The sequence below is a fragment of the Lepisosteus oculatus genome, chromosome 25 (genome assembly GCF_040954835.1).
Source record: "Lepisosteus oculatus isolate fLepOcu1 chromosome 25, fLepOcu1.hap2, whole genome shotgun sequence".
NCBI lineage: Eukaryota > Metazoa > Chordata > Actinopteri > Semionotiformes > Lepisosteidae > Lepisosteus > Lepisosteus oculatus.
The window spans coordinates 6,075,807-6,102,932 of NC_090720.1; the positions used below are offsets into that span (position 1 = coordinate 6,075,807).

Genomic DNA, 27,126 nt, shown 5'->3' on the forward strand with positions numbered 1-27,126 from the left:
GATCGACGGCTTTCCCTGAAGCGGCGTCAATTTTTGCCACTGCTGAGTGTCGTCGTTTCAGTTTCTTTCTTGTAAAATGGGGCAGCAGAAATTCATTATCTGTGAACATCTCATCTCCCGTCTGCCTGCCTCGCACCTTTAATGATTGAACAGCATCTGGTAACAGGCGGCAGTTCAAAGCCGTTAGCGACCGAAGAGAAACCAAAAAAGTTTTCCGAGACGCACTTCCTATTTAGCAGTTTTTAATGTTTGCAGCCTGCGCTTGTGTTCAAACTGACACCTAACCTTCACTGAACACATGATGTTAGGAATAGCATTCTAGCAGTAACGTTTTTTTATTATTATTATTTAAAGGGAAGTCGATTTCCTTGTTTTCATATTTATGTATTTATGCATTTATTTATTCGTTTTCATCTGTTATGGCTGAAATGGTGGAGAATTCGTACTCTTAACACTGTTTAAGAGTTCATAACAGCCCGTTCCAAGCCATCGAGAATCGTTAAATATGAAGTTGTCGGGATGGTTCTGTTTGTGGGTGAGTATTGTTTTATGTTGCTTGTGTGTTAACTGTGTGTACGTGTAATACGAACTGTTTTTACCTGTGCAGAGCTACTGTAGACGTGTTTTGTGCCACCCTTGAGATAAATCATTTTCTAAGAAACAAAAACACAACGTAAAGAAAAACAGTAACAAGGAAAACTCAGTTTCACACACTAAAAGATTGGATGACATTTTAGTTTTTTTTAATAAGAGTTATATGTGCAATTAACTTTGCGATATGCTAAACGAATAAAGTCTTTGTATTAGAAAATTAATGATACTTGTTTGGATGCTGCATTATTTTTAATGTTTGCCCAGAGGGGAGGAACCGGCCGCGGAGCTGACACACGTGTACGCCGGTATTTTGAGACTGCCTTAGCATAGCGCTTTCTTCTTAAGTACAGGAGTTTCAGGGTCACCTAGTTAAAACAGAAATTCTTCACACAGCTCAGACAGGTGAGATGAAAAAGTGAGGTGGAGATTCTATAGGTGTGTCAACCGAAGTGTTCAGGACAGTAGGTTACAAATGTATTATGAGCTTCTTTCTTGGTGTGCGAAAACAGAGCATCCTATAGCTGAAAACCCTTTAAACTTCAATATAAAGTCCAAAACAGACTTCCAAAACCGTAGGGGGTCGTACAGATTACTACAGTATGTGACAATTTAAAAATGTATTCGTTTCAAATTATAGAGCTGTTGAAGATAAAATGTGACCTTTTCAAAAAACTGGAATTGTAGAGTTGGTCCTCTTCAAGAAAGAAATGGAATTCCTGCTGATCACAAATAATACGTTTATCATATTGCTTTAAATCTTTCCTTTAAATCTTTTTCATTTAAAAAAAGCTGACTGGACAGAACACCATTAAAAAAAAAAAAAGATCATGAAACCTAATCACACTTCCCCCAAATGTGGAACTATCTTTAGTTGTGAACGTGGAAAGTGTTTTTAAACAACAATTTCATTTCTGCAACAACTGAAATCTTCTTTGTCTTTTAAGAGTGCCGTAAATCGAACGCTGTATGCAGGATTTCAAAAGCATTGAACACTCTTTCCCTTTTTTTTTGTTCATGATTTAAAGCAATGCAAAGCAAAGCAATGCAACAGGCGTGGCGGGTGGTCAGTTAGTGCCTGGGTAGTGCGGGTTGACTCTTCCGTTTGTCTGTGGGTAATTCCAGCTGTGGGTGTTTACTGTTAAGAGTTCGACAGCATCTCTAGTGACGGTCATTTCAGAGAAGCCAAAGAGCAGGACAGGAGCAGTCTCTCTGCGTCAGAACCATGCCAGGAGCACAGGGATGGACTGTTAAGTGGCTCAGTCTCTCTCCCTATTCTGAGATCTGACCGGAACCTTGGCTATCCATGTCTGGCCTCTTTGAACAAGGCACTGTAAGCTACTAGGAAGTAGAAAGAGACACCACCTGAGATCACTATTATTGGTTCCCATTAGTCTTGAACCCTCATGTCAGCACATTTCATGTTCCTCTGATAAGAAGTCACAAATGTGTTAGGTCTACCTTTTCTGTAGAGAGGAAAGGGAAATTTACCGGCTGGCTTTACCAGGAATTAATAGGTGAGAGCAGCTTGGTTTTGTTACGTTTAATTAATAACACATTGGATTATGAATACAGTGCTACAGTGTACAGGTGAATGAGGAACGTCCAATAAATCACTGGTGCACTACAGTGCTGTGGAGGGGAGGAAAGCAGTCAGTCAGTCCCTGAGATTGCATGAGATGTGCCAGCCACACTAACCCACTTCACACCTGCCCAGCAGTTTCAAGATCAAAGGTGAAGGAAAAGGGTTGAGACAAACTATCAGTATGTTCCCTTGGAGATGTGTACTGTACAGAGCCTCCCGCGACAGCAGCACTAACATTTGCATAGATGTCTGTTAGAATCTCCCAGCCAGCTGTGAGTCACTTTCAGAAACTCCTCTCACTGTACTGACATTTACGCAATTCTGGGTCATTTCTCTGGAAATGGCACTCAAAACTACAGACCAGCAGCTATTTTCTGAGCTGCTCACTTGTCACTGTGGTTAATAAGATTGGAAAGGTTCCTATTTGAAACACAATGAAGAGCCTTATTCCAAGTAGCAGAAAGGGAATTGAAACCATGGTTATCTGTAAACCTGTTGCCTTAATATGCTGCTCATTATTATTATTATTAATTATGCTCATTTCCCCAATAGCATTGCATTCCTCCACTTCCTGAGACCCACACACAATAAAGTAGCCCTATTCTGAAAAGCATATTAGACAATTAATATAAAATGGATCTTTCATCTTTTTAATCAACGAGACATTCAAAGTTTTGATGCAAAAGTGGCTTGATTTTTTTTCTAATTCTAGTCAAGGGGAACCCATTTTTTAACAATTATTATGTTCACACTGTACGCAGCCTCGAATTAAAATCATTAATTTGATCTTTTACAATTTACAAAAAACATTTTTGTCTTGGAAAGACAGTTCAAATTTCACCCTAGAAATTGTACCCCAGACCGGAGGAAGTCTGAATATAAATGGGTATCCTCTAAAAGTTTGGTCTCCCATTGAGTCACAGCTTTTCGGATTGCTGAGCTCTGTAACCTTGTCGAGAAGAGAAGATGCGAGTGGAAGCAAGGCTTGGGAGCAAGCACTTTAAAACTCAGGCACAGAACAGGTCAGCAGTCAAAAAGAGCTGTAGTTTAGACAATACTTGGTAGACTAAAGAATAGTGTCATATGTTCCGAGGTAAATAATGAATTCACAGAGTAACTCAAACATAAAGAAATGCAAAGTATCTTCAAACACTAAGAAGAGTCCCCAGGAGTTTTCGTAGCACCTCTTTGGCACGTCGGACAGTCTCAACTGGAGATTCAGTTCTCCCCTGGCTGCACCTCAGCTCCCTCAGTCAGCAGTTTCCATCTTTTTCTGGGGCACTCCTGTACTCTCTGTTGCCTCTCTCCAGATTTTTGGGGTGTGCTGTACATGCCTGCTCACCAGCCACCTCGCACGCCCGCTCATAAGACGGCAGGCATTTAAACAGAGTGGAGCTCAGCTGTCAGTCACCCAGGAGTGACAAGTGACTCACGCTGACTGCCTGTCACACCTGGCAGATCAGGGCTCTCTACAACTGACACCTTCCTCTGCACCTTGTCTGTTTATCACACAGCTTCTGCCTCTGACCTTGGCTTCCCACACCTGGAAGGAGAGCGCCCCCTACAGCACAGCGCAGTGGACTTCTGCCACTCTCGCCAGGACATCCAGAACAACACACAGGAAAGGAAATGGGCGCGTGCGCAGGCACACCGTCTCCTGTGGGGAACACCAATTCTTGGACAGAGAAGCAAATCGCTGCTGCAATAAATGTCTTCCAGGTCAGCTTTAATACCTTTTCCTCTTCATAGACAGACAGAGACCGACTGATAGGAACATAGACGCACACGCTGATAGAGAGGGAAACTGGAGAGTTCAAAGGGTTTAGAGACATTATGTTCAGTGTGTGCCATTGCGTGCTCTGAAAGATGACGCACTCGTCTGATACAGTGCCAGCTTTTGCACAACTGCTAACCAAAACAAGATCTCCCGAGATGAGCACTTGATAGTCGAGATAACATTGGGCAATGCCCGAGTCAAGAAAGAGGCCTCAGCATTGTGGGTGTGAGAAGGTCACGGAGACAGTGAACTGAATTGAGTGGTCAGGAGAGATGTGTTTCTGGTCTCCTCTGCTTGTGTATGAAGTACAAAGTTGAGTACAAATCCTGACTCCATCAATGCAGGGGTAGTTAAAATACAGTACTTGTGTCCGCTTCATTTGGATAAACTTGGATCACTTGGATTGCTTTACCCTCACATGAGGTAGTGTGAGTGTTTGACTCTAGCCCAGGAGTGAGACAAATATATTTGCCAAAGGCAGTGTAAATGTAGAGCAAGTTACCCTTTTGGGGGGGTAAAATACTTCTATGTAATACATGGAATAATATCATGCTATATTTGTCCTAGTATTACACCTTGATCTTAGCCATAATCAATCGTGTGATTCTCCATTGCTTTATCATGCCCTCATTCCATCTAACTACGTTGGACCTCAAGCAAGATAGATGTTTCTAACCACTGTATATCATACAGTAGTGTGCTGTGATATTCCTATATAAAGAAGAATGAAGGAATGATGATGCTAAAGGTAACCATAGTACAATAGTAAAATACTGGTGAAACCATAATAAAGGTCATATTTGGTAGGATTTTTTTTTTAGTTTTTTAGAAGTGATAGTGAATGATAGGTGGTTATACTGTACACCTTTAAAATGAGGAAAACATAGAACTCCTCATCTAAAAGTACAGAGGCACTACTGCTACTGCTGCTACTATTAATACTATTACTATAATAATCACATGCAAGTTTGTAGGGAAAATGGACAGTAGATTAAGTTGGGTGTATAATCTTGTTCCTTTTACATCTTGGCTGGAGAAGCTTTTGAATAGCCCTCGCATGTGGTGTGTGGTGTATAAAAAGGTCTTTCTTGGTTCTTTCATGCCTCTCCTAACCTGATCTGCCTTTGTCATGGCTTTTTTTAGGTCACTACAAACAATCGTCCTGCTCAGACAATACCAACCAGACTCGCTGTGCTCCATGCAAAGAGGGAAGTTTCATGGACCAATACAACCATGTGCTAACATGTCACAGGTGTCGTTCGTGCGATCATGCAAGTAAGGGACAGATCGGCAGTGCTGCCTTTCACACAGCATCCAGATTGTGCTCTCCGCTCATGGAGAGAAGGGGTTTCTTGTAGGAGGAGTGAGCAAGGGGGAATGATGAAGGGTAGAGCGCGTTATCTTCTCTGCAGGAAGAGGTAGAGCAGACATCTACATGTAGGCCCCATTGAATGAAGGAGGTCAGTTCTTCTGACAAAAGCTGATGTTATAAAGCTTAATCCTTGACATTTGTATAAGGTGGAGATGAAATACAGTTGAGATGGACAGGGTCGCATAATTGGCTACCAAATAGAAAATCTCTCTCTGTTTTTTGAACCCCCTGGAATGTTTTCCTATTTCATGTTTTTGCTGTAGATACCACTTTCATGTCTTACAGCTGACTTTGTTGTTAGGATGAACAAAATCATATTTCTCTCTATGCTGAAATGTCGAATCAATGATTACTTTTTTACATACCCTCGCTGGTTACTGTCAGCAGCCGTGTCCTGTCTGAGACCCAAGACCCCCTTGTATCCACAAGGTGAAACTGAGGAAGTGCAGGCCGGCTCCCAAGCCCGCCCACCCATTAAACCGCTCACCTATTGGTGCACAGCAAGGTCCGCAACAGCGCTGACTGGGGGAGTGGTGTGTCAATCACTGACTGGGAAGGTTTCTCTTGAAACTTAGAGAGCCCTGGTCAACTAATCCCAGGCGAACTCCTGGCAATACAAAGCCAATTCCTTGCAAGCACCTGGAGAAACCCCGGTCACCATCAGGCAGGGACATGACGCAGGTTCGAGCACATCTAGCTTATCGTGCTGATTGCGAGCACTTTCATCAATCAGGAGTCCCTTCAGAATGAAATTTAAAATAAACCTCTAACTTGATATGTGATGGAGGCAGGGGCTTTGGCTGTTTCTTTGGGTAAGAGCTATCTCAACCATGTTCTGTGCTACTCAGAATTGGAGGAGGTGAAGAAGAGCTGCAACTCCACGTCCAACACAGTGTGCGGTTGTAAGAAGGGCAGTTATCGCAAGAACGACAGTCAAGACTTCCCCTGTGCCAAGTGCAGTCTGTGTCACAACCGGACCATCAAGGAGAACTGTAAGTATGCACACAGCTGGAGGGACTGGGAGAGGGGCAGAGATCTGCAGTTTGATGAGGTATTGATGTAGAAATGTATAAGCAACATAGAAAGATACAGCTACGATGAATTAAAATATACCAGTCGAAATACACCAGGAAGTAAGATGCAGCCCGCATTCCTGGTCCATCTGGTACCTTATCACTTTTTACTGAATCACTGCCATTCTTTCATTTTGTAATTGATTAAGGGATTGTATCATTTTTGAGAAACTGAATAAGCAGAAAGTCTGGGTGGGAACTAGGCTGCCTAGAGGGGTACAGTAGAAGGACAGGCCAAGATGTGCTGGATTGGGAAGCTCGGAGAAGAGCCGGAAGACGTCCTGATCTAACTCAAGGCTGTACTGTCTTGCAGGCTCTGAAAATGCAGACACTCAGTGCGGCGATTGTGTTCCTGGGCTTTATCAAGACAAACACGGAGAGTGCCAGCCTTGCCGCAAGTAAGAGAGTACAAATGCAGCGGGGGTTGAAATGAGTCCCAACACAGGGTGCTTTGGTAGACTTCAGATTTAGCTAGCTGCAAAAATTACGGTAATGTTGAAAAGAAAATCTATTTAACAGAGTTTATCTATTTTATCTCCAATACTTTATAGGGAAAATTGTCTAAAAGAAGCAGATGTGAAATATCCAGCAATCGGTGATACTGGACATACTGTATACAAGAGCCCACAGGTCTAGACAGAACTGGCTCAGATTGCTCTGCAGTGGGAGTCATGTTTCCTTGAATTCACCATGTAATACTGTAGGCTGTAGGCTTCCCAGAGCACTGAAAACACTGAAAACACACTGACCACAAACATTTTGACCTGCCTTCTTTTCCAGTTTCTGACATCAGCCCCTTTCCATTTTTATTTCTTGGTTATGAGCTGAGGTATGCACTGAGTGATATCCCTCTGTAGCTGCCTATATGACAGCTTGTAATTGCATGCAAATAGGTCACTGGGCTGTGGATTTCCTCTCGCATGAAGCAGAGTGATAAGATGCTATCAGGCTTGGCAATGATGTAAGACGCCTCTGCATATTCTAATGTGCAGTTTCCTTAAAAACACCCCCTCCCTCCAATGAAGCATATTACTTTTCCCAGTTGTTCTGTCATCCAGAGAGAGAGAGAACACTGTCATTCATTTTCAGATCAGGTGGCAGATTGTAGGTCCTGTCGTCTGACTTTTTTTCTGGAATTTACTTGTCTGTTGAAATCCACCAATTGCAGTTCTTTCGTTGGCATTTGTAAAAGGAAATATCGGGACAGAGGGAACTTTATTTTAAGGTGCTCAAATACGCTCAAACTAAAAAAAATAGAGGCCATATACTGTATGAGCAGCATGAACAATTAGAGCCATTCACAGCCCTGTCATGCCCCAGTACATACGGTACAGAAGGTCTTGTGTTTTCTGTGTGTCTATGAATGGATCTGTTCCCAAATTGTTATGTTGGTTTTACCTTCAGCTAAGGTTGTGAAGAGAAAGATAGGTGGTGGGACTGAGATCTGAGGGCTATTCTGGCAAGGAAAGGCAGTCAAAGTGTGTCTCACACATCTCAAGACAGCTACTGTAGAGGTTTCCTGCTGCTGTGAGAGACCCTTTTTGTTACTTGGGGTTTCTAATGCTTACAACCATAAATTATGTATGTAAGAATTGATATAGTCATATTGTGATAGACATTGGGTGTTAGTAGATAGTAGATACAAGCTGCAAAGGTTTGGTAAGAGTTACATATTTAAGTCAAAATAATAGCTTGGATGCTAGTTCAAGTACATATCGTACAACTCATAGAAGTTAATGACACAGCTCCTCTGGTCAGGAAATTCTGAGCAAGGCCATATGGTTTCTTTGGTTTAATAAGGCATATAAACCATGGAATGGTACAGAAAACACATGAGGGTGTCAGAGGAACAGTGATAAAATGGCAAAATTCACTATGCAAATTACCAGTGGTGCTGTGTAGAGGGGGTGAGAGGCAGTGAAACTCTCCGGCTGTAGACACACTTTTGGGTACAATCCAAGCTCATATCAGATCCAGTCTGTTAACCCTCAGACTGGGCGTCTCATACCAACGGGGTCGTGCCAGTCCCAGCTCAGAGACTGACTGACTATGTTCTCTTCTCTTCTTCCAGGCAGGACTGCACAGAGGACAACAAAGACGCACCTCCAGGTGATTCAGAAAGCTTAATTAATGGAGCCAGTAATGTACCAGAAGTAGTCATTAGGAAAGACTTACAGCAATGTGCACGAAATTACATAATAAAAGACTATCTTTTTAATCCAAAGGATTTATGTTAACTTTTTAAAAAACCTTTTTCCCGCGCAGAAAGTGCAGGCAAAATTTCAAAAGACAGGGGTACATTTTAAAGGATGCATTTGAATTTGCACATTAGATATTTTTTCAAAATGTGGGTGTTTAATGATCCACCCATCCCCTTTTTTAAAGGATAAGAAATTACTCCCCCCACCCTAAAGCAATAGAAGTTATTCAAGCCAACCTTTACATTAAGATTAATGTAAAAATAAACATAAATCAAATGCTGTCAGTTTTTCTAAGAAAATAAATAACTTGAAAGGCGAGAGCAATTTCTAACTGTTTTAACTATAACTAACTAGTGCAGCAGATTATAATTGTCTTAGAATTGTCAAAAGTAAGCAGTTGTAGGTTTAATGGTGCACATTTCTCATTGTGTTGCATTAAATGTGTACGATGCCATCACATAGTAGTATATCTTGCGTGTGGACATGCATGTGTTCCCAAACTGGTTGTGCAAGTAGGGAATTGTAGTATAGTCAGAATGAGTCACATTCTCAGCAGTGCTTCTTTTATGGACTGTGGTGCAGGGGTGGGGGAGTGTTTAACGTGCATTTCTGCATTTGAGTCTTTCAGTTTTGGAGTCTTTTCTGCATGATTTTTGTGTCTGTTCTCTTATGTTACATCTTTGAGCTCTGATGTTTCCCAATGTGCAAATGTTGGCATCCAACATTTCAGGGTATGGTGGCGCAATGGTTATCGTTAGTGCTTAGTTTCGATATCCGGACCTGGGTCGCTATCTGCATGTAGTTTGTATCTTCTCCCCATGTTCATTGGGGTTTCCTCCCACAGTCCAAAGACGTGCTGGTAGGTTAATTGGCTTCTAGTGTGCGTGTGTTTGTGTTTGTGCGTGCCCTATGATGGACTAGTGTCCATCCCAGGGTGTATCCTGCCCTGTGACTGTTGCTGGCTGGGATAGGCTCTGGCTCCCCTGCGCCCCTGTACTGGATAAGGTGGTTAGAAAATGGAAAGGTGGATTTCTGAGTATTGTTCCCAATGTACCAGTCATGCTGTCTGTGTTTGTGTTTAGAGGACTGGAAGCAGACCTTCACGATCCTCTTCAGTTTGCTGGTGTTCTTGATGCTGGGGGGGCTGGTCACTCTGAGTCTCCGCCAGTACTTTACCATAGGGGGAGGACTGCGCCAAGCTGCTGGTAAGACCCATAATGTACCCCAGTGAACAGCTAGGTTATAAGACCAGGAAAAAACGAGCACTCATACATCATCTGGGTCTGACTGATTCATCACGACCTGCAGAGTGACCTTTTTCTAGCTGCTTATTTATTACACACTGGTATAATACAGGAACAAATACTAGTAACAAAAGTAACACTATTAAGAAGTTAATAGTATTAGTGATAACTTCCGATTTATTTCATTGTTGGTGCATTACAAATAATTTGTTTTAGTATTGTTTATATATACTAAAACAAATTATATGACCTCTTATGTATGTTTTTTTGCACATACATTTGCGCATGTTCCCGTAAACCTTTATGCATGTGATGATAGCATCTTGTGTAGCAATTATAAAGAGATTATGAAGCCATTTTACAGCAACATTCAAATAAAGAGTTACCCATACAACAAATCTACATGAATTATGACCCAGACACTGGAAATCCATACCTAAAACATGGCCAGTGCATCGTCTTCTACATTCAAGCACATTAAATATTACATTCTACGATATCCCTCATGAAACTTTTTATCAGTACATGTACTGTAGTACCTGCACATTTTGCTTTCAGTGACCTGTTCTGCATTGGAGCGTAGGAATACCTTACTTTACTTCTGTAAATATGCTTTAGAAGCATTTAGCATCCTATTTCGTTTATAACAAATCTGTTCCTCATACGAAACAAATTGATTTAAGTTACTACTGGTCAGACTGACTAAAATAAAACGCATATGCAAGAGATTTAGATAAACATGTTCACCACATTTAAAAAAAAAACATTTGCTCTAGAAAGAGTCCAGAGAAAAGCAACCAGATGCAGTCTCGGACTTAAAGGAATATCCTACACTGAAGTATGGACAACTGCGAATGTTTTAGTCTTGAAATAGAAGTCTATGAGGGGACCTGACACCAGTATTCAAAATCATAAACATTGATATTGTCAGCGTAGCAGACGTCTTCAGAAAGCAAGAAAAGACCATGGTAGTACGTTTAAGACTGAAACAAGACTGAGAACCTCCTTACCCAAAGGGTTCTGAGAGTTTGAACAGGTTACCCAGCTATGGTGTTGAAGCTGATACCCTGGTTACCTTGAGGAAAGAACTGGAGACCAATTAGCTAATAACTACCAAACAGACTTCCTTTCTTTTATAACTGTTGGCTCATGGCTCAGTCACTGGTGGGCATTGAAATGGCAAAGCAAAGGGCCTTCACACCTGCCCCTGTCTTGTGCAGGTCTAGCAGTATTTATGGCTTTATCAGTGTGAACCACTTTTACTGACAAAGTCTTGCATGCCATTGTCATAGGTCGGAAACTTGCCTGCTGCCTTGTTTTAAACACATCTGTGTTAAAGTAGTGTGCAGTCCCATCTAAATAGATGTGATGTTGTGATAGAATTGAACTTATTTGCTTCTTCTTCCCTGGTGTAACTCGTGTAGTAGTCAGCTGATGGTAAGACCCAAAATGCCTGCATCTGTCATGTTGTGTTGATCTTCCTCTGTGTTTTGTATTCTGTCCACAGGCCAGTCTCCTGGGGAATCGAAAGTGCCTATCCACTCTGGGGTATGTGCAGCATCACAGCTCCTGTCTTTGAATGTTTCTCTCTATCTGTCGTTGTAGAAAACCACGCAAAACTAATTGACAACATTTTTATTTCTTTTTTCACTGCCAGGATTTGTCCATAATGATGGATAGCAATTGAAGGAATCTATTCCATCAATGTATTAATCCAATACATAAATTCAAGCCCAGAGGTGCTGATGTAATATTAGAATTACTAAGATCCTGCTAGCTGTAATCTTGTGAAGGGCTGTGGATTTTACAGCATACAGTGTTTTAAAGTGTTGTGCTGTTAGTGTCACTTAGAGTTTAAACGAGATTTATTTGGGTTTATGCCTTATTACAGGTTTCAGGAATGCCTGGAATTATCACCGACTCCCAGTTAGAACATACCACCCTGCTGCAGTCAGCCCTCCCTCCTCTTGACAGACCTGCAGTTCCCTCACCTGATGTCCAGACTGACAAATGTAATTTCCCAATTTCTCACCTGCGCGGTCTCTGTGTGTTGAGGTGTCGAAAACTGCTGTCCACCTGCCCCCACTTGCTAATGGCACAAAGATCACTGACCTCGGTGATCTCCTGCAGGACCGTACGGCCCCCCCCAGTTCGAACATACCAACCTGCTGCGGTCTCCGATGTGCCTCCACTGCAGTTAAGGGCTCCAGGTGGAGTGAGCCCTGCTAGCATTGTGATTTCTCAACAAGGGAAGCTGATGGGAAGCGTTTTCATGTCAGGCCTGAAAAATCATTGTTGAATTTCTGGGACAGCAGTAGGTCAAAAAGGTGTTGGTGTCGTGTACTTTAATAGGCAGACGAGAAAAACAATTTAGGCACGGTATTTGCTGTGTTGTGGTGTAGTGAAGTACATAGGCTCAGTGGGGCTTTTTTGGCCAGGTGGGCGTTCAATAGCAAGTGGCCTTTTTTCTTGCATTTTAAGGGTAACCAACACTGGCGTTACTTACGTACTTGAAAGGAATGCGTTTCGTGACCCGAACGTTACAGAAACACGCGCTTTTTTTTTCGCACCTACATTGCTTTGCAGATTTTACATTTGGCTTTCTGTGTCTAAGCCGGCTCTGGGCGCGGCGGGTTATCTTTGCAGTATAGCGTCGAGCTATCTGGTCTGAGTTTTTTTTTTTTTATCAGTTGGTCTCTGCCCTGAAAATGAAATGCACTGAGGAGGAAGTAGAGGGATGGACTCGCATGAAAAGACTTGAGAGGACATAACCAGTCAGCCATTAAAGAGCAAGTTCGATACTTACACATGTATTTATAGAGTAGGGATACGTACTCCCCTCACTGCTAGTAAAATGTCCATTCCAGTAACAGTGAAACTTTGGCCTACGGTAAAGGCACAGGTATGGGCCACAGACTCAAGGCGCCTGGACAGTTTGGCTTGAAGTCCTTGAAGGGGGGGGTGAATTTTCCAGAACTCCATGCTTTATTGGCTCTTTATAAAAGCTCAGGAGCATGCCAGGAATGTTTCAGTTTCTTCAGCCTCTGGCCCCATGTACTCCGCCTGTACTACCCTGCGCTTGGCACGTCTTCCCGGTTCTTAATCGCTCTCTTTCTCCGCTGGTGCTCCTCCTGTGCTTCCAGGGGCCGTGGCGGCGAAAGAGGAGCCTCCCGCCGACGCCTGGCCCCCCGCGGTGCTGTACGCCATCATCGAGGAGGTGCCCGTGCGGCGCTGGAAGGAGTTCATGCGCGTGCTGGCTCTGCCGGACGGGGAGATGGAGCGCGTGGAGCTGGAGCTCGCCCCCAGCTACCGCGAGAGGCAGTACCAGATGCTGCGGCTCTGGAGCCAGAGACGGGGCGCGGAGCTGCAGAGCGTCCACGCGGCGCTGCACAGCATGGACCTGCCGGGCTGCTCGCAGGAGCTGCAGGAGAAACTAGTCTTCCTGATGACCCCCAAACCCACAGCCCCAGCTCTGTCCTACCCCTCCCTGATCCAGTACAGGCCCGAGGCTGGGGAGGCTTCCGCAGGGCCTGCACAATAACACCACAGCTGACCACACCGAACAACAGCAGAGCAAACAGGCAAGCAAAGGGACAGGCTATGTCTCCCCCTGAGCAACCAGGAGACAGGCTTCAATGAAAGCCCCACTGCAGAAGGAAAAAGACAGATACTGCTCCGCTTGTAGAACTCCACAGCTGCAGGCAGGATGGAACAGAGCCCTCCCCCCATTGCCAGAATGGACCTTGCACTGAGCAGTTGCCAGCCACAGCAACCCAGTGCCCTGGGCTGTCACTCAGCAACACAGTCCCAAGTGGATCACAGCAATGGCACAAGTTACTACAAGCCATGCCCCCACACTGATAGGTTCTCAGGTGCTAATCACTCTTTACAGCAGGATACAAGTTGCAGGTCAACAGTGCCCTACTTTAGGCTCTGGCCACCTCTTACAAAGGAAGTACAGTAAGGACTTTTCCTGGGTGGAAACTGGGGATTGGTAGCACATAGGCTGCATACCCAACTTTGGCTTCTGATAGAATGTCTTGGCTATGGAAAGCACTGTTCTAGCAGGAAACAGAGGGCAACCCACCATTGTAAAGAAGCTCTTTGTAAAGGGGACTATGGTACGGCTCATGATCTCATGATCATTTAATGCGAAGCCACACGTGAAATTGGCAGTAATCGTCACAGCCTTCAGCACTACCGATGCTTCAAACCATCGAATCCAAACCAGTTCTCAGAATCTCGAGCACAAATGATGAAACACAACTCCTTTAAAAGGCACAGAGGCAAAGCTGTAAATTTCCTGTCGACAGAAATGATCTGCGCGTTCTCACACACCACCCTTACCTCCTCACTTGGTCTTGCCCGAGACAAACCGTGTTCAGTGGAAACCTGTACGAGTGCACACACACACACACTTCACATGGACAGACACTAAAAAAAAAAAAAGCTGACACACACTTTCACTTATCGTTAAGATCTCCACAGACGCACCATAGTGCGCAGGAAGCACAGTACAGGTAGACCACAGGAAATCAAGTCCATCTCGGCAGGAAGCAGAAATGCTGTGCATTCAAGATGTTCTTTGGAAGGGAGGAGTTCCACTGCAAGGGAAGTGAGTGAGTCAACCATTCCGCAGAAGACGACAGAAAAGAATACCATGAAAAGATCAAGATTATGGGCAATACAGGGAACTTTCTTTTTCTTCAACTTATCAGTGTGAATTTCAAAACGCATTACTAAAAGTATTTGCCATTTTCTTGAAGAATGTCTATGTCCAATAAATATATAGAAATATATATTGTAAGTAGAATTTTTAATTCAATATACTTTGTCCTGTGTAACACAGATGTGTGTAGACAGTTTTAATGTCATTTTTGTTTTTTTCCAGATTAAATAAAAGGCGTAACCTTACCCCTGGAACTTTTTACCAACACAGTAATTTATTGATTACGTGATGTAAAAATAAACATTGCTGCAATCTGATGATTTTTGCTTTGGTTTTTAATGCAATGTAAAATAAAAATGTAGAAACATAAAAATATTAATTTGGGATTTTAAAACACACTTGTCTAATTAATTATAATTCTCTTAATTCCTTAACAAAAATACTGTGGTCTGTGAAACCATAAAAAAATTACAATGCATAATCACATTATTCAGTCAAAACAATAATAAATACTTCTTGGCATTTATATTGCTCTTTCTATCCCAAAGTTCTTTACATATAAGTGGAGACCAAGTTCATTAACCACTGAAAGCCAATGTATGGCAGTCCCACTACCCAGCACGTTAGGTTAAGAAAATAATTCTCAGTAGTTGAATTACTGTACACTAAAACATGAAGGAGCTTTTGTAAACCCAGAGGAACTAAGCCAGGACACCTACTGTAGGTTAAAATCCATACTCCTTTAAAAAGGGGATTGAAATCTTGCATGATCAAGTAGTCAGGACCTCACTTTAACATCTCCTCCAAAGTTCAGGACCTCCTACAGCAGGGATTCCCAGTTCTGGTCTTCGAGGACCGCACACACCTACTGGTTTTCTTTCCAGACGAGCTTCATTACCCAATGAAGCCTTAATTTATCAAGCTGCTCCACTAAAATATTTGCCTTTTTTTTTTCTCCCCAACTGGAAGGTTTGGGTTTTTAACTTACTCACAAAACACAATAGGTAAAAGGGAATTCTCATTAAATTATGGTATAGGAAATTGAGAAACATGTCTGGAATGAAAGCCAGCAGCTGTATGGTCCCGCACTGTGGTTTTGCTCACAATACTGGGGCACTGGTTTGCAAATTCTGTACTAGAATGAAGAGCGCCATCTGCAGGTCCATTTACACCATATTGCAACAACAACTTGAATTCCCCTGGGGGGTCCCCCATCCCACGACTGAGTGGGCCCACGTGCCCATTCTATGCCCGAGTCAGATCTTAGCTTTTAAGATCTGACAGAAACAGGCTTAAAGGTGGTAAAAGACACCAAAAAGTGCTAATTACAGAGATGGCTTTAAACCATGTCCTAGCTATAGGGCATTTAAGACTGCACTTTCCAGTGGCCTGCTCCTTGATTCAGGTATAGGAAAGCCAACTGCAGAGCTGTTTTACCAGGAAACTGAACCAAGGACCTAAGAACAGAATTGAATCTCTTTCAGTCGCTTGATTCATTTCAGCCATTAGAGCTCAAATTAACAATATTGGCCCAGATACCACTGGCTTGATCCTACACTGCATTGTAAGCAGACTCCCGTGGGATGGGACTGAGTGCCACCAGGATGGAGATGAATCTCATGGATCTGGATGGGCTGCCATTAGACACAAGCAGCCCCTAAAACTAATTGGAATGTAATGTGATCCTGGCAAAGTGAATAGAGACTGATGGTCTGACAGAGCACGTTTAATCCGACAGGGTTAACATTGGTAATTCCAGATTTGAGGTCACAAAATAAAAAAAACACAATTGTGAATGTTTAAAAAAACATTCGTGGCAAGCAAGAACATTTCAGAATTCCCATTGCCAGTGATCAGATAATATCAGCCAACGAGGTCCCACAAACAAAGGAAATCCATTGGTCATTGTGCTGTTCGTAGGAGAGCCAGCTTCATGGAGCTCAAAGTTCATATTTATCTGCACAAAAAATAAACTATACTCCTCCAAGTACGTCCAAAACAACACTAAATGTTATGCGGTTTTAGTTGTGAAAATATGCAGGAGTGGCAAACCTCCTTTAACAGATTAAAAACAAACTGAAGTTTGCAGCCAGAATCAGTGCTTTGCTCTGTATTGACCACCAGGTGGAGGCCACATTCTGCGAAATCACAAATGCTCAGTCATGAGTGGAAAAACTCTTACAATACTGACAGCAGGTGTTTTCTGCTCTTATCTCTTACTTGAGAGATACCTGGAGAAAAAGAACAAGGGTGGAGCTCTTCCCTGAGATCCTAAAAAAGCTACGCCTATACACACTAGCCCAGCATATTCTGCCATTTCTAAGTGGAATCTAAGAGCCTGAGGTGGATAAACATGAATACACAACTAAGTATACTTAGCACTAAGGCACTACCATTCTTAAAATGTCTGTTTAGAACAACCAACACACATAAAAGTATAAATAACTTCAGATTTACAGGTTTAAAGCCACACACTGCCTTTTAAAGTCCATTACCTGTGGCATGTTACAAACTACACATATTCCCGTCAAAATGAAGCCTACACTGCTGCCCGTGTTACAACACAGGCTTGGCCACAGTGGTGATAGCTCTGGCACAATTGTCCTCCAAAGGAAGTGAGCACCCACGTCATGGTTTCAGAAGGGTGGTACTGCAAGCCAACATGCCTCGTGCCAATAGAGAGTTCCCGATTCTTCAAGAGTCCTCCTCTCTCAGCACTGAAATTACCCAATTCCTCCCAGCGTACTTCTGCATACTGCACCCAGTCCTTCATCATACACAGAACCTAGAGCACAGACAACGCAAGCAACAACAAGAGCAGTTGGACTCCCACTGTCAGGAGTTAGCTTCACTAAACCAGCTGTCGGGCGCTTACTGTACTTCGATCATTGGCAATGCACCAGGTGTCACTGGGCTGTTTATAGGAAGGCCAGCTTCACAGAGCTCAGAGTACACAGTGATCTGCACAAAAAATAAACTGTATAATAAGAAGGGACTTTGGGGGAGGAGAGGAGAGGAGAGGAGAGTGGGGAGCTCTATAGCTCCTTACCGAAAAAGCTTACTTTCCCAGAACTTACTTCATAAAGAGGCTCTAGAAATCAATGGCTAACTCTTTTAACAAGTCAGAGTTGCACCTGGCCTTCCAGGAATTCAAGACAGCTGCACTGGGAGTGGGTTTCATGTTGAAAGCATTTTTTTTTTTGCAGATGCATTTCGAAGGGTTCTTGTACGTGCTGCAGCCCTGCATGTAACGTTAAACTACTTCTTTTTTAATTAGACAAGCAGTAAGGAGTACTTTCCATGCTTTCATTTCTGCATGATCCGCTGATCTTGCGTCTCCGCTGGGTCCTCCTTCAGTCTACTGCTCTGCCGCTAACCGGAGGAGGTGAACAGTAACTCACGAAGCTCTGTCCTATGTGAGCCGTAGTTTTTAAGCAAATTACCGCAACCCGGCCCCACTGTTCCTGGAATGAGTGTAAGCCTTACTGTGCATGCTATCTACACCAGTCACCAAGACAGATACAGTGTACAGACCACACTGGAACACGTAGGTAGGCTGTCTAGAGGCTTCTTGTAAAAAGAGGTGAGCATCTGTGGCTTATAATCCTTGGAGGTGTGAACAAGCCTTGAGGCAATATCTATCCACAGCTGAGCAACAGTGGACAGTTTCTTGTAAGTAGAAACGCGATCAGTTTGCATGCTTTTCACTAAAAAGCAAACAAATTCATGTGCTTTGACTGGAAAAGCACTTCAGAGTTCAGAGGTAGGAAACAGCCATCCCAAGAAACTGGGAGCCTTACACAGAAATGACAAGCATAATCAAATGTCCCCTGTCTCACAAGATCCTGCAGATGAAGAGCTGCCCATCAATGAACAGGCTGTGACAGAAGGCATGACCTGTTCTTTTTTTCCTCTGAGGTCTCTCACTCACTCTCCATGTGGTCATCTCGACATGATCAGTAATACTAACTGCTTCGGAAGACTCGCTCCCTGAGCGCAAGTTTAGAGTGAGGAATCGCTGAGATTGTCAGGTGGAGTCATTCCCCCGGAACACTCGATGAGCTTGAGGTTTAATTAGCGGTCTCCTTCATGAGTCATGGCCATTGTCAGCTTAGGCCACTCATCGTCTGAGGGCTAAAGGTAGCAGGAGTGGGAGGTATATGCCACTTCCCCAGCAACAGTAAAAAAGTAAGTAAAATACTCAAACGCCAAAAACATTAATAACGAGAGCTGTAACAAGAATCTTCTACGAGGTTACACTAGGTTAATGACCACACTAGGTGACACTAGGTTAATGACCGTACTCCTCTGAGTTCTCCTCTGAGTTCTACTGATCCAGTTGAAAAAGAACAATTAGCCCTGGTTAAATTAACGCCATGAGTTTGGATCTCTCCATGGTCCACATGACTGGCTGCTCTTGTCTCCTCATGTTGCCGCCCTGGTACTGCCCTTGCATGGCTCGGCATGCTCACATCGCCTTCCCGACTTCCTGCACAGCTGGGCGGGCGTCCTTGTCCTGGCACTGGGAGATGGACGTCTCCTCCTGGGAGAGGGGGAAATTCGGACTGAACATATAGGGCTCCGGGGAGTAGCCCACCCCCTCAGCCCGTGGGGGAGAGCAGCAGTGTGTGTTGGTCGGGAGGTGGCAGCTGATGGTGGCCTGGAAGTTCACTTTCAGCTGAGGACTGGTGGCCTGTGGACTATCTGTACACAGAGGGAGAGAGAAGCAAGCAGGGTAAGAAGACGGTCATTAACCATGACCTCCAGGAAACAGCAAGCACTGGGCCGCAGCCAGCAGGAAGTCGGTTTGGTTGAAAGTGGTTGCTGGAGAGCTGAGGTGGAGTTACGGTTCATTGCTGACAAGCCTCAGTATTACCTCAAGACCTGCTTACACTGTCTCTTTCTTACATCTGAGCAGAGACTTAGCGCCTTCAACAACAACGCATTTTACAGGTTGATATAAAAAAAGGGAGGACAAGAGATAAAAATGAAGGGAATTTACAGTGGAGCTTCATGGGACGGTTAATCATTTACATGAAACATCTTTACCCTTGTCAGCACTAGCCCAGTATTTGTGGAGTATCTGGGTTGAAGAGACAGGAGACGAGAGGCAAAGAAAGAAGGAGCCGATATCCAGTTTCTCATACTAGAAAAATGAGTCTTTCCATCTGTCCTCTGTCCTTTTACACTTCACTGCTCTCTCCTCATCCACTCTCCAGGCTATGTACTGTAGTCGGCCATATGCTTCCCCCCACCCTACGGGAATGCTGCAGAAAAGCAGAGGAGTGATCCCAACACATCGGGCAGAGTGCAGGGCCATAACCCGACTGCATCGACAAAAGTCCCTTCTTCTCACCTTGACAGCAGCTGGGGCTCCCTCTCTGGCTGCTCGATGTGGTCGTCTCCGCGCCCGACTGGCTGCCCAAGGCTGACGAGAGTTCGGATTGGCTGGATTCCGTCTCTCCCAGCAGGCACAGCCGTTCCTGCGAAGGGGGGTGGAGGTTGCCGGAGGAGTTCCGCTGTAGGGCCCCAGGGGTACAGTTCAGGACCTGGAGACGGAAGACCGCGAGAGAGAGGATGAGAGGGGAAGACGTGGCGGGGGGCCGGCGCGTCAGGAGCAAGTCTGATTTTCTTGAGCCACGGATTCTCGTCGAGCTTTGTCTGGGATTCGGCCGGCTGTCCGTGTGTGGCCTCTCCGTCTGCGCGGCTCAGTCCGCGGTCTGCAAACGCGTGTCCCCTCGTGGTCCGAAAAACCTACCTTCTTGGCCTCTGCATCGGCATTCTCTTGAAGGGCTGCTGCAAAACAAAAGGTCATCAAGGACGATGAAATAGCGAAAGCTGAATTAGCAGCAGGCACGTAGACACATAAAAGAAGCATGGCTGTGGCAAAATAAAAGTTATGGGGGGTTAGTCTAGGTCACCTCATTCGTGCTGTTATTTGATTTCTGGTTTCACTTCCTTCAGGAACACCTTGTTGTGGTTTAATGCTTAACTTCACAGGTAGTCAAGTGTACAGAGCGTTTCGTATTGTTATGCTTTCATTATCGACAGAACAAGGGGCTCCCAATCTCCATAGATGCAGGTGTGTACTAGCTGTGCTCCAAGTTGCTTGATTAACCCCTTAACCGATTTTATAATGGGTCAACTGCAACAAACTATGGCAGCAAACTAACTAAGAATGATCCCATGGTGAGTACGCAGCGCTGAAGTAAACTAGGACTCTAGATATGTGGTGGGTGCAAACATCCCGAAGTAACAGCTGCTACACAAGTATGGTCAGTACGGTACAAAACTGCTTAGTCTATAGCAAGGGTTGTACTAAGAGAAACACTGGATAACATAGTAAAGTTCCAATTGCTGTAGCAGCTTATTACTGAAATATGGTCACTACATAATGATTTAAGCATCTGTCACTGGACAATTTAATTATAATATTTGATTAAGAATTGAATTCCAACCACAATAGAACAGACCTAAATTACTAGTCATCAGCATTTCGCCTATGCCAAACAGCCTGCATTACTCAATAGTGTGTTTTGAGATATATATTGATATGAATATTCTGGGGCAGGAAAGGAAATTAAATTAAGGCGAATTCATACAAGTAAAGAGGATGTGACTCTTAATTGTGTTCAGTCACATCTGGGTGTCACTTGAGTGTGTTAGTTCTGTTATTTAGGGTCTAAGGGTCATAAGAGTCTACTCTGATGGTTCTCAGGGTTGATGGGGACAGGGGTTGTTGAAAATACTTAAATGTCCCTGATTAAATCTTCTCTGTGCAAAATCAGTAGGACGTGAGAAAAATTAGATAGACTGCAGAAGACAGTGTGAATATGACTGTGTACAAAAAACAGCTAATTAAATATTCCCAATATCCCAATCATTTAAAAGTATATCTTCCTAATCCCATGCATTCAGTACTGAAACTTGTTTCTGGGAAACTACAATTCAGGATCCTAGAAAATAGATTCTCCAGTTTAGCTGGAAAAAATCCAAGCTGCATTCCAAATGAACATTCCTATTTAGCAAATGAAGTTTCAGAATATTGTTTAATCTCATATTAGTTTGAGACACAGTAAATCGCTCCAGTTCAGTGGAGAATTGTCCAGTGATGGAGTGGAGAGGTCAGACGTGGGTAACACAGAAGGATCAGAGAAGAGGTTGCAATTGAGGGACAGTTCAATTATAATTACACACAATACTGATGGGGTACGGTGTACCTGTTGATTTCTTATGCCTAAAGCTGAAAGATATGGTCGAAAAATGCTGTGATGTGTAACAGGGCTGACACCCACCAGTGCTTAAGCCTATTTTTGGTTACAGCTTTGTGTGAAACTAGAAATAATGAAGCCATCAGCACCTTTTAGCTACCACCTTCACTGGTGCCAAGGCAGACGAGATACAATCACAGGCCTTGGAACGGATGAGAAAAATTAAACCACGTTTTTTTTATCGTGACACCTCTATAGCTGTTCCAGTAAGCCTGAAACTGATCAGAGTGAAAACTGCAGATCAAGTAAAAAAAAAAAACAGCTCTATTCATGTGTAATAGTTCTGTTCAAAGAGTGACAGAAAGAACATCCAGTATCAAAAGTCATTACCAGTTCTGTTGTAGATGCAGCGTCCAATGATAAACATCACTATGATGATAGTGACCAGCACTGCACCGCCAGCTACTGCCCCAGCTGCATGACAAAGAAAGAAAAGTAAAAAAAAAACTGAGGGTGGGAAAGTAGTGCCTTTTAAATCTGGCAGAGCTTGTCCGCAATTTGAAATGACTTGGAACACAAGTGGGTTTTATCAATGTACGAAAACACTTGTTTCAGTGATGTCAGGAAAGGACAATTTTGAACCTCGAGAGATATAGGGTGTTTTATTTTCAAAACGTGTTGTGCGAACCACCTGGTAACGAGACTCATAGGGCTTGTTTGCAATGTATATACCTTCAGGTCTCCAGCACACCTATCATTTTGACATCTTGTGAAATACACATCCCACATGGATCAGTTCTCAATTCCTTACTTAATTTGACCAATTGATTTACCAAAACTGATCAAAACTCACTTGTGTCCCATTTCTTTACAAATTGATGATTTAACGATCGTTTATAAGACCCCCTAGACTAATGCTGTCAGGAACAGGGTGGATAGGCTCTCTCGCTGCTCCAGCTACGTCCCTTCGGACTCTCAAGTCCAAACCAGGCGACCGTGTACAATGATGTTGCGTTGCACGTTACACACAAGACAGGCCTGTTGAGGCCAGCCCTTTGCACTCACCGATGATGTTGGTCTTGTCGATGACAGCTACGGTCTTGTCGGCCTGCACTGTGGTGGGAACAGAGTGAGGCAGAGAAGGTGGCCGTGCAGAGAAAGGGGCGTCCATCCTGTGCAGGACAGAGTTGCCGAGAGTCTCAGCAGCGACAGCCCTGGGAGGTGTGGTTGCCATTTTGGGGTGACAGACGGCGTCTGCACTGTTTGTCCCGGCGCGCAGCTCACTGGTCCCGTGTGAGGCACAGCTGGAGAACAGAGAAGCACAGAGCCGCCGGTGAGACACGGGCCTTCAGAAAACACCCGGAACTCAAGAACGTTTCACAAAACCGTACGTCTGTCAACGTTTAACCACTCTGGACCTGGTTTGTTTTGCGAATGCTTCACTCCCTTGTTGGGAGACTGCCTGCCTTTGCTTTCTGTCCTTTCAACCATTTCATGCACTGATTAATCCGGAAGTTATGACCCATTGACCATAAAAATTGTCACAAAGGCCATAAAAAGACCAAAAAAAAGGGTGGCAAAGAAAATGCCTTTAAAGAGATTTAATGAAGAGAGTGTAGGGTTTTGAACACATGGACAGCAAGTATTTTAAGCATCAGACCTTCTATGGTCTGATGCTTAAAATACTTGCTGTCCACTGTTTACAAAACCCAAAGGCTGTCAGGAGAATTTTGAATCGCTGTATGCCTTCTTCACATGCACATGTAGTGAATCTGCTTGTTACTGTCAGACTGCAGATTTATAGGAAAGGAAATTAACTGCTGGTTCTAAAGACATCAGCAGGGTGGCTCCATAATGCAGCTTGTGAAGCTGTAAGATGGGGCAAGGGGATACATACTCAGTGTGGGGCTGACAGATCTCTGTGCTGGAGTCCGTGGCAGAGAAGGTACCAGGAGGGCAGGGAGAGCACACTACATCAGAGTTTGCGGTCCCTGAATAGCAGAAAAACACCACAAGGTCACTTCAAACGAATGAAAACCCGCAAACCTTCCAGACACCAGTTCAAAGAATGGTGCAGTGAGTGAGATTCCCTTTCCCAGACCTAACAGCAGAGTGCATTTCTTTGAAGGTCTGTGCCCATGAGTATGCGTTTGCTCGGGTACCTTTCTCTGAGACTCCCTGGCCAGGCGGGCAGCTGGAGTACATGCTGCAGGTGTCACAGGAGTAGCTGCTTGAGGTAAAAGAGCAGTAGCCTCCCTTGCAGACACACTTTCTCGGGGAGGTGACTGTGCAGGGTTGGACCTCCTCCAGGCCTATATATGCCAAGACAAGATCATACAAATTAATCCAGACCCACCAGCTCAGCGTTACACAACACAGGCACAAACCCCTATGCAAAGTGGCGCCTTGTAGACAAAACCCACTTTTTTATGTTTGGAGATAATATCTACAGACCTGGCAGGCACTTCACAAACAGCAGAAGTTTTTAAGAACAATGTCCATTGTAAAACCTCTCAGTGAGGCTGCAGCAGATGTTTCTATGATGACTGCTCTCAAGGCAGGACTCTTTGATGTGAAACCGTAGGAAAGCCTTGCTTTCCTTTAAAGTTGGTACATTAAAGGAGTTTCCAGAAGATCTACCACTAGTTAGGGAAAGTTATTTTCTTTCAAGGTCTACCTGGATATACAAGATGAAGACGGACAAGGAAATCTTCACTCTCACCCAGGGCGACTGAGAAAACATCCAGGACTGGTATATAATGTATGTTGCTGCCTGAGCTCTTGTCAAGCCTGTTAAAACTCAGAAGCAGATTTTGATTGAACCTCTGTAAGAAAGAGTAGCTCAACCTTGTACAGCACCTCGTTTTGTTGGGTACAGTTTTGTTGTGAGGTCAGCCTGTGTCCCTTGTCCGACCAACCTGTCCAGACTGACCAGTGCATTCCTGACTGACACAGTGTCAGGCAAGAAACTGGACACCTCTCAGTTGGACCCTCAGGCACAAAGGCCTGTTTGAAAAAATTTGAAATTTGAAAAAAAAAACGGTGTACAAGCCTCACCTTGATAGCAGGCCTTTGTGCATCTGAAGCAGTTGTTGTGGTAGTGCCAGCGATCTGTGTAGGAGCCGTTCCGACACTTTTGACACACTGTGTCCTTTGTCTCTGTGCAATCCTCAATCAGACGGGTCCCTGGAATGGGAACCATAATACACAAATAAGTAACCATGCATTGGGATTCCCAGACATTGCGCTGACAATCAAATCAAACAAGATATCCCACTGAGCACCTATAGTTAGCAGGTACAGTAGAGTTACCTACCTTTTTCCACAACATGACCCGGGCCGTGATAATTTTATTATAGGACAAATGCAAAACAAGAGCACAAGCAGAAACAGATTAAGGTGGGCATACTAATGATACTGTATGTTTCATCATTCAGGAAAGTGTGACTCCAGTCTTAACAACTGATATAGCTAAACGAGGCCAGTTGCCTGCCTCCTGAGACAAAATGCCTCGTCTTCAAGGTATCGCATGCTTCTGCAGACAAAAGCTGCCCCTGGTGTGACTTGGGAGTTGCAATTTTCACAGGCTCTATCAGCAACCCCACAACGGTCATGGCTGCTGCTCTTTTGTTTTGCCAAATAAAACTCCTAACGCCTACTACTAGTAATAACAAATGGCTTTAGATTAAAAAAAGACTTTTGTTTTCATATTCTGGAAGCCATGTGCAAAATGTGCATCCTGGAGTGCAACTGTAAAAATAATCTATATGTAAATGTGGCAAGTCTCGTGAGCCATACTGGATAGCTGCTTACTGAGGAAGACCCAGGACTAGATACATGCGTGACTGGTCTGCGTATCCCAGTTCAATTGCAGCTGAATTGCTACATACAGTAAGTGCTGCTTCTACCAATGCCGACAACACTGACAGCAGCACTGCCCCCTGCAGGCCGTGTGACCGCACCGCATGCGTTTCCGGGCGCGGGCGCGGTGTGGAATCCCCCGGGCCCCCCGCACCCCGGGAGCCTGAACCCCGGCACAGGAAGCACAGGAAGCTCGGCGGCAGCTCTGTGATGTGGTGCGAAAGCGCCGCTGCTCTGCGGCTCCCCGCGCGTGACGTCAGCGTTGCAGAAAACGCCGCCGGGTTTATCGAAAAGCCGGCGAGGGAAAGAGAGAGAGAGAGAGCGGCAGAGCAGGGCAGGACTCTCACGGCGCTGAAGCGGAGGAAAAGCAGGCCACAGGAAGTGCTGCCAGCTACACGTGGTCTCCGCGGGATGTGCACACCACTTCCAACACCAAGAACTGCATCTACTGAATGTTGGGGTGTAGCAAGATGATGCAGAATCTGAACTACACTACTGGAGGCAAAGGCAATACTGAATAGAAACTTCTGTCACGCAGACACAATCGACCTCTTCGTTTTTGGACTGGTTGCGATATAGTTTGAGAAGCCTGACGAAGGCTGACGAAGTGCTCGGATAGAAATATCTTGGCGGGTTTGTCCGACACCATGCAGAAGACAGCGACACATCTGCCCGTGCCGTCTCTCTTTCTCCGATCGCAGCCCAGTTTCTGACGTGGAGCGCCATTCCGTTTCCCGAGGAAGGGTTGAGGGAGGAGCGCGGGTTTCTGGGATTGTGCCGAGTGATGGCTACCGCACACGACCAAAATCCTCACCCATCTCATACCTGGTGGACACTGTGAGCAGCAGCGGTGCACCATAGAACGATAGTATTCCCTCTCTGGGTTCCGGCAGACCTGTCCTCTGTTGTCCGGGGGGTAGGGCAGGATGTACGTCTGTGGGAGAAACACAGATGAAGCGAGGCGGACAGGATAGGCAGTTCTTGAGCCCAGAACAAGCTGCTCTGGACTGCACAGAGACGGGCTCCGAGCCCAACCAATCTGGAAAGACTTAGCAATTGTTTCCGCACGGAACTAGAAGTCTTTTCCCCCCATCACTTTTCAGGATCGATTTCCCTTCTGGTTTTCTTTAAAAGGTGTTTTTTTACTCACTACCATGGGGACCTTCATCAGCAGTCTTCATGAAACTTGTGAAATTAGTGGTTCTGTCTTTTCTGGAGGTCTAAAACCAACACACCTGCAGGGGTTGACACACTTAATTGTGTATTGACCATCACACTCAATCTTAAGTCTTACAGTAGGCATTATGCTTTCAGGCTGGATATATTTGCTTTATTCTTAAGGAGGAACTTAAATTGCTGGTATGTGTTCTCCCTGTAACATATGATCTATTGTATCTAGGATCTCTGTTTTATTGTAACTTGACTGGCTTGGAAATGCTGAAAAACGTGTAAAAAAAAAGTGACTTAATTGATTGGCAGACTGACAGGTCATTTAATTGGCTGGCTCAGCAGAAAGAACTATTTCAGGCTATGGTGCAAATA

The 27,126-nt window shown here is 44.3% G+C and overlaps 2 protein-coding genes across 4 annotated transcripts in view; one reads left to right on the forward strand and one right to left on the reverse strand.

Moving 5' to 3' along the window:
- On the forward strand, positions 1-14,829 carry LOC102683355 (tumor necrosis factor receptor superfamily member 25). Its single transcript, XM_015337204.2, has 10 exons — positions 1-535; positions 3,691-3,895; positions 5,097-5,228; positions 6,174-6,317; positions 6,712-6,796; positions 8,470-8,507; positions 9,682-9,804; positions 11,351-11,391; positions 11,735-11,855; positions 12,987-14,829. The coding sequence occupies exons 1-10, from the start codon at positions 506-508 to the stop codon at positions 13,382-13,384; spliced, it is 1,317 nt and encodes a 438-aa protein (XP_015192690.1). The 5' UTR covers positions 1-505; the 3' UTR covers positions 13,385-14,829.
- The window catches only part of tnfrsf1b (tumor necrosis factor receptor superfamily, member 1B), a 25,121-nt gene continuing 12,821 nt past the window's right edge, over positions 14,827-27,126 (reverse strand). Inside the window, exons 2-10 of one of the 3 annotated variants that reach the window (XM_069183699.1) lie at positions 26,410-26,518; positions 24,781-24,909; positions 23,886-24,035; positions 23,621-23,714; positions 22,789-23,027; positions 22,114-22,197; positions 20,271-20,305; positions 19,869-20,061; positions 14,827-19,055 (exon numbers count right to left, since the gene is read on the reverse strand). In XM_069183699.1, the coding sequence (XP_069039800.1) occupies positions 18,799-19,055; positions 19,869-20,061; positions 20,271-20,305; positions 22,114-22,197; positions 22,789-23,027; positions 23,621-23,714; positions 23,886-24,035; positions 24,781-24,909; positions 26,410-26,518 (1,290 nt within the window). In that variant the 3' untranslated portion in view covers positions 14,827-18,798. Of the gene's footprint in view, positions 19,217-19,868; positions 20,062-20,270; positions 20,309-22,113; positions 22,198-22,788; positions 23,028-23,620; positions 23,715-23,885; positions 24,036-24,780; positions 24,910-26,409; positions 26,519-27,126 lie in introns of all 3 variants that reach the window. The other 2 variants (XM_015337202.2, XM_015337203.2) reach the window with 2 other exon arrangements.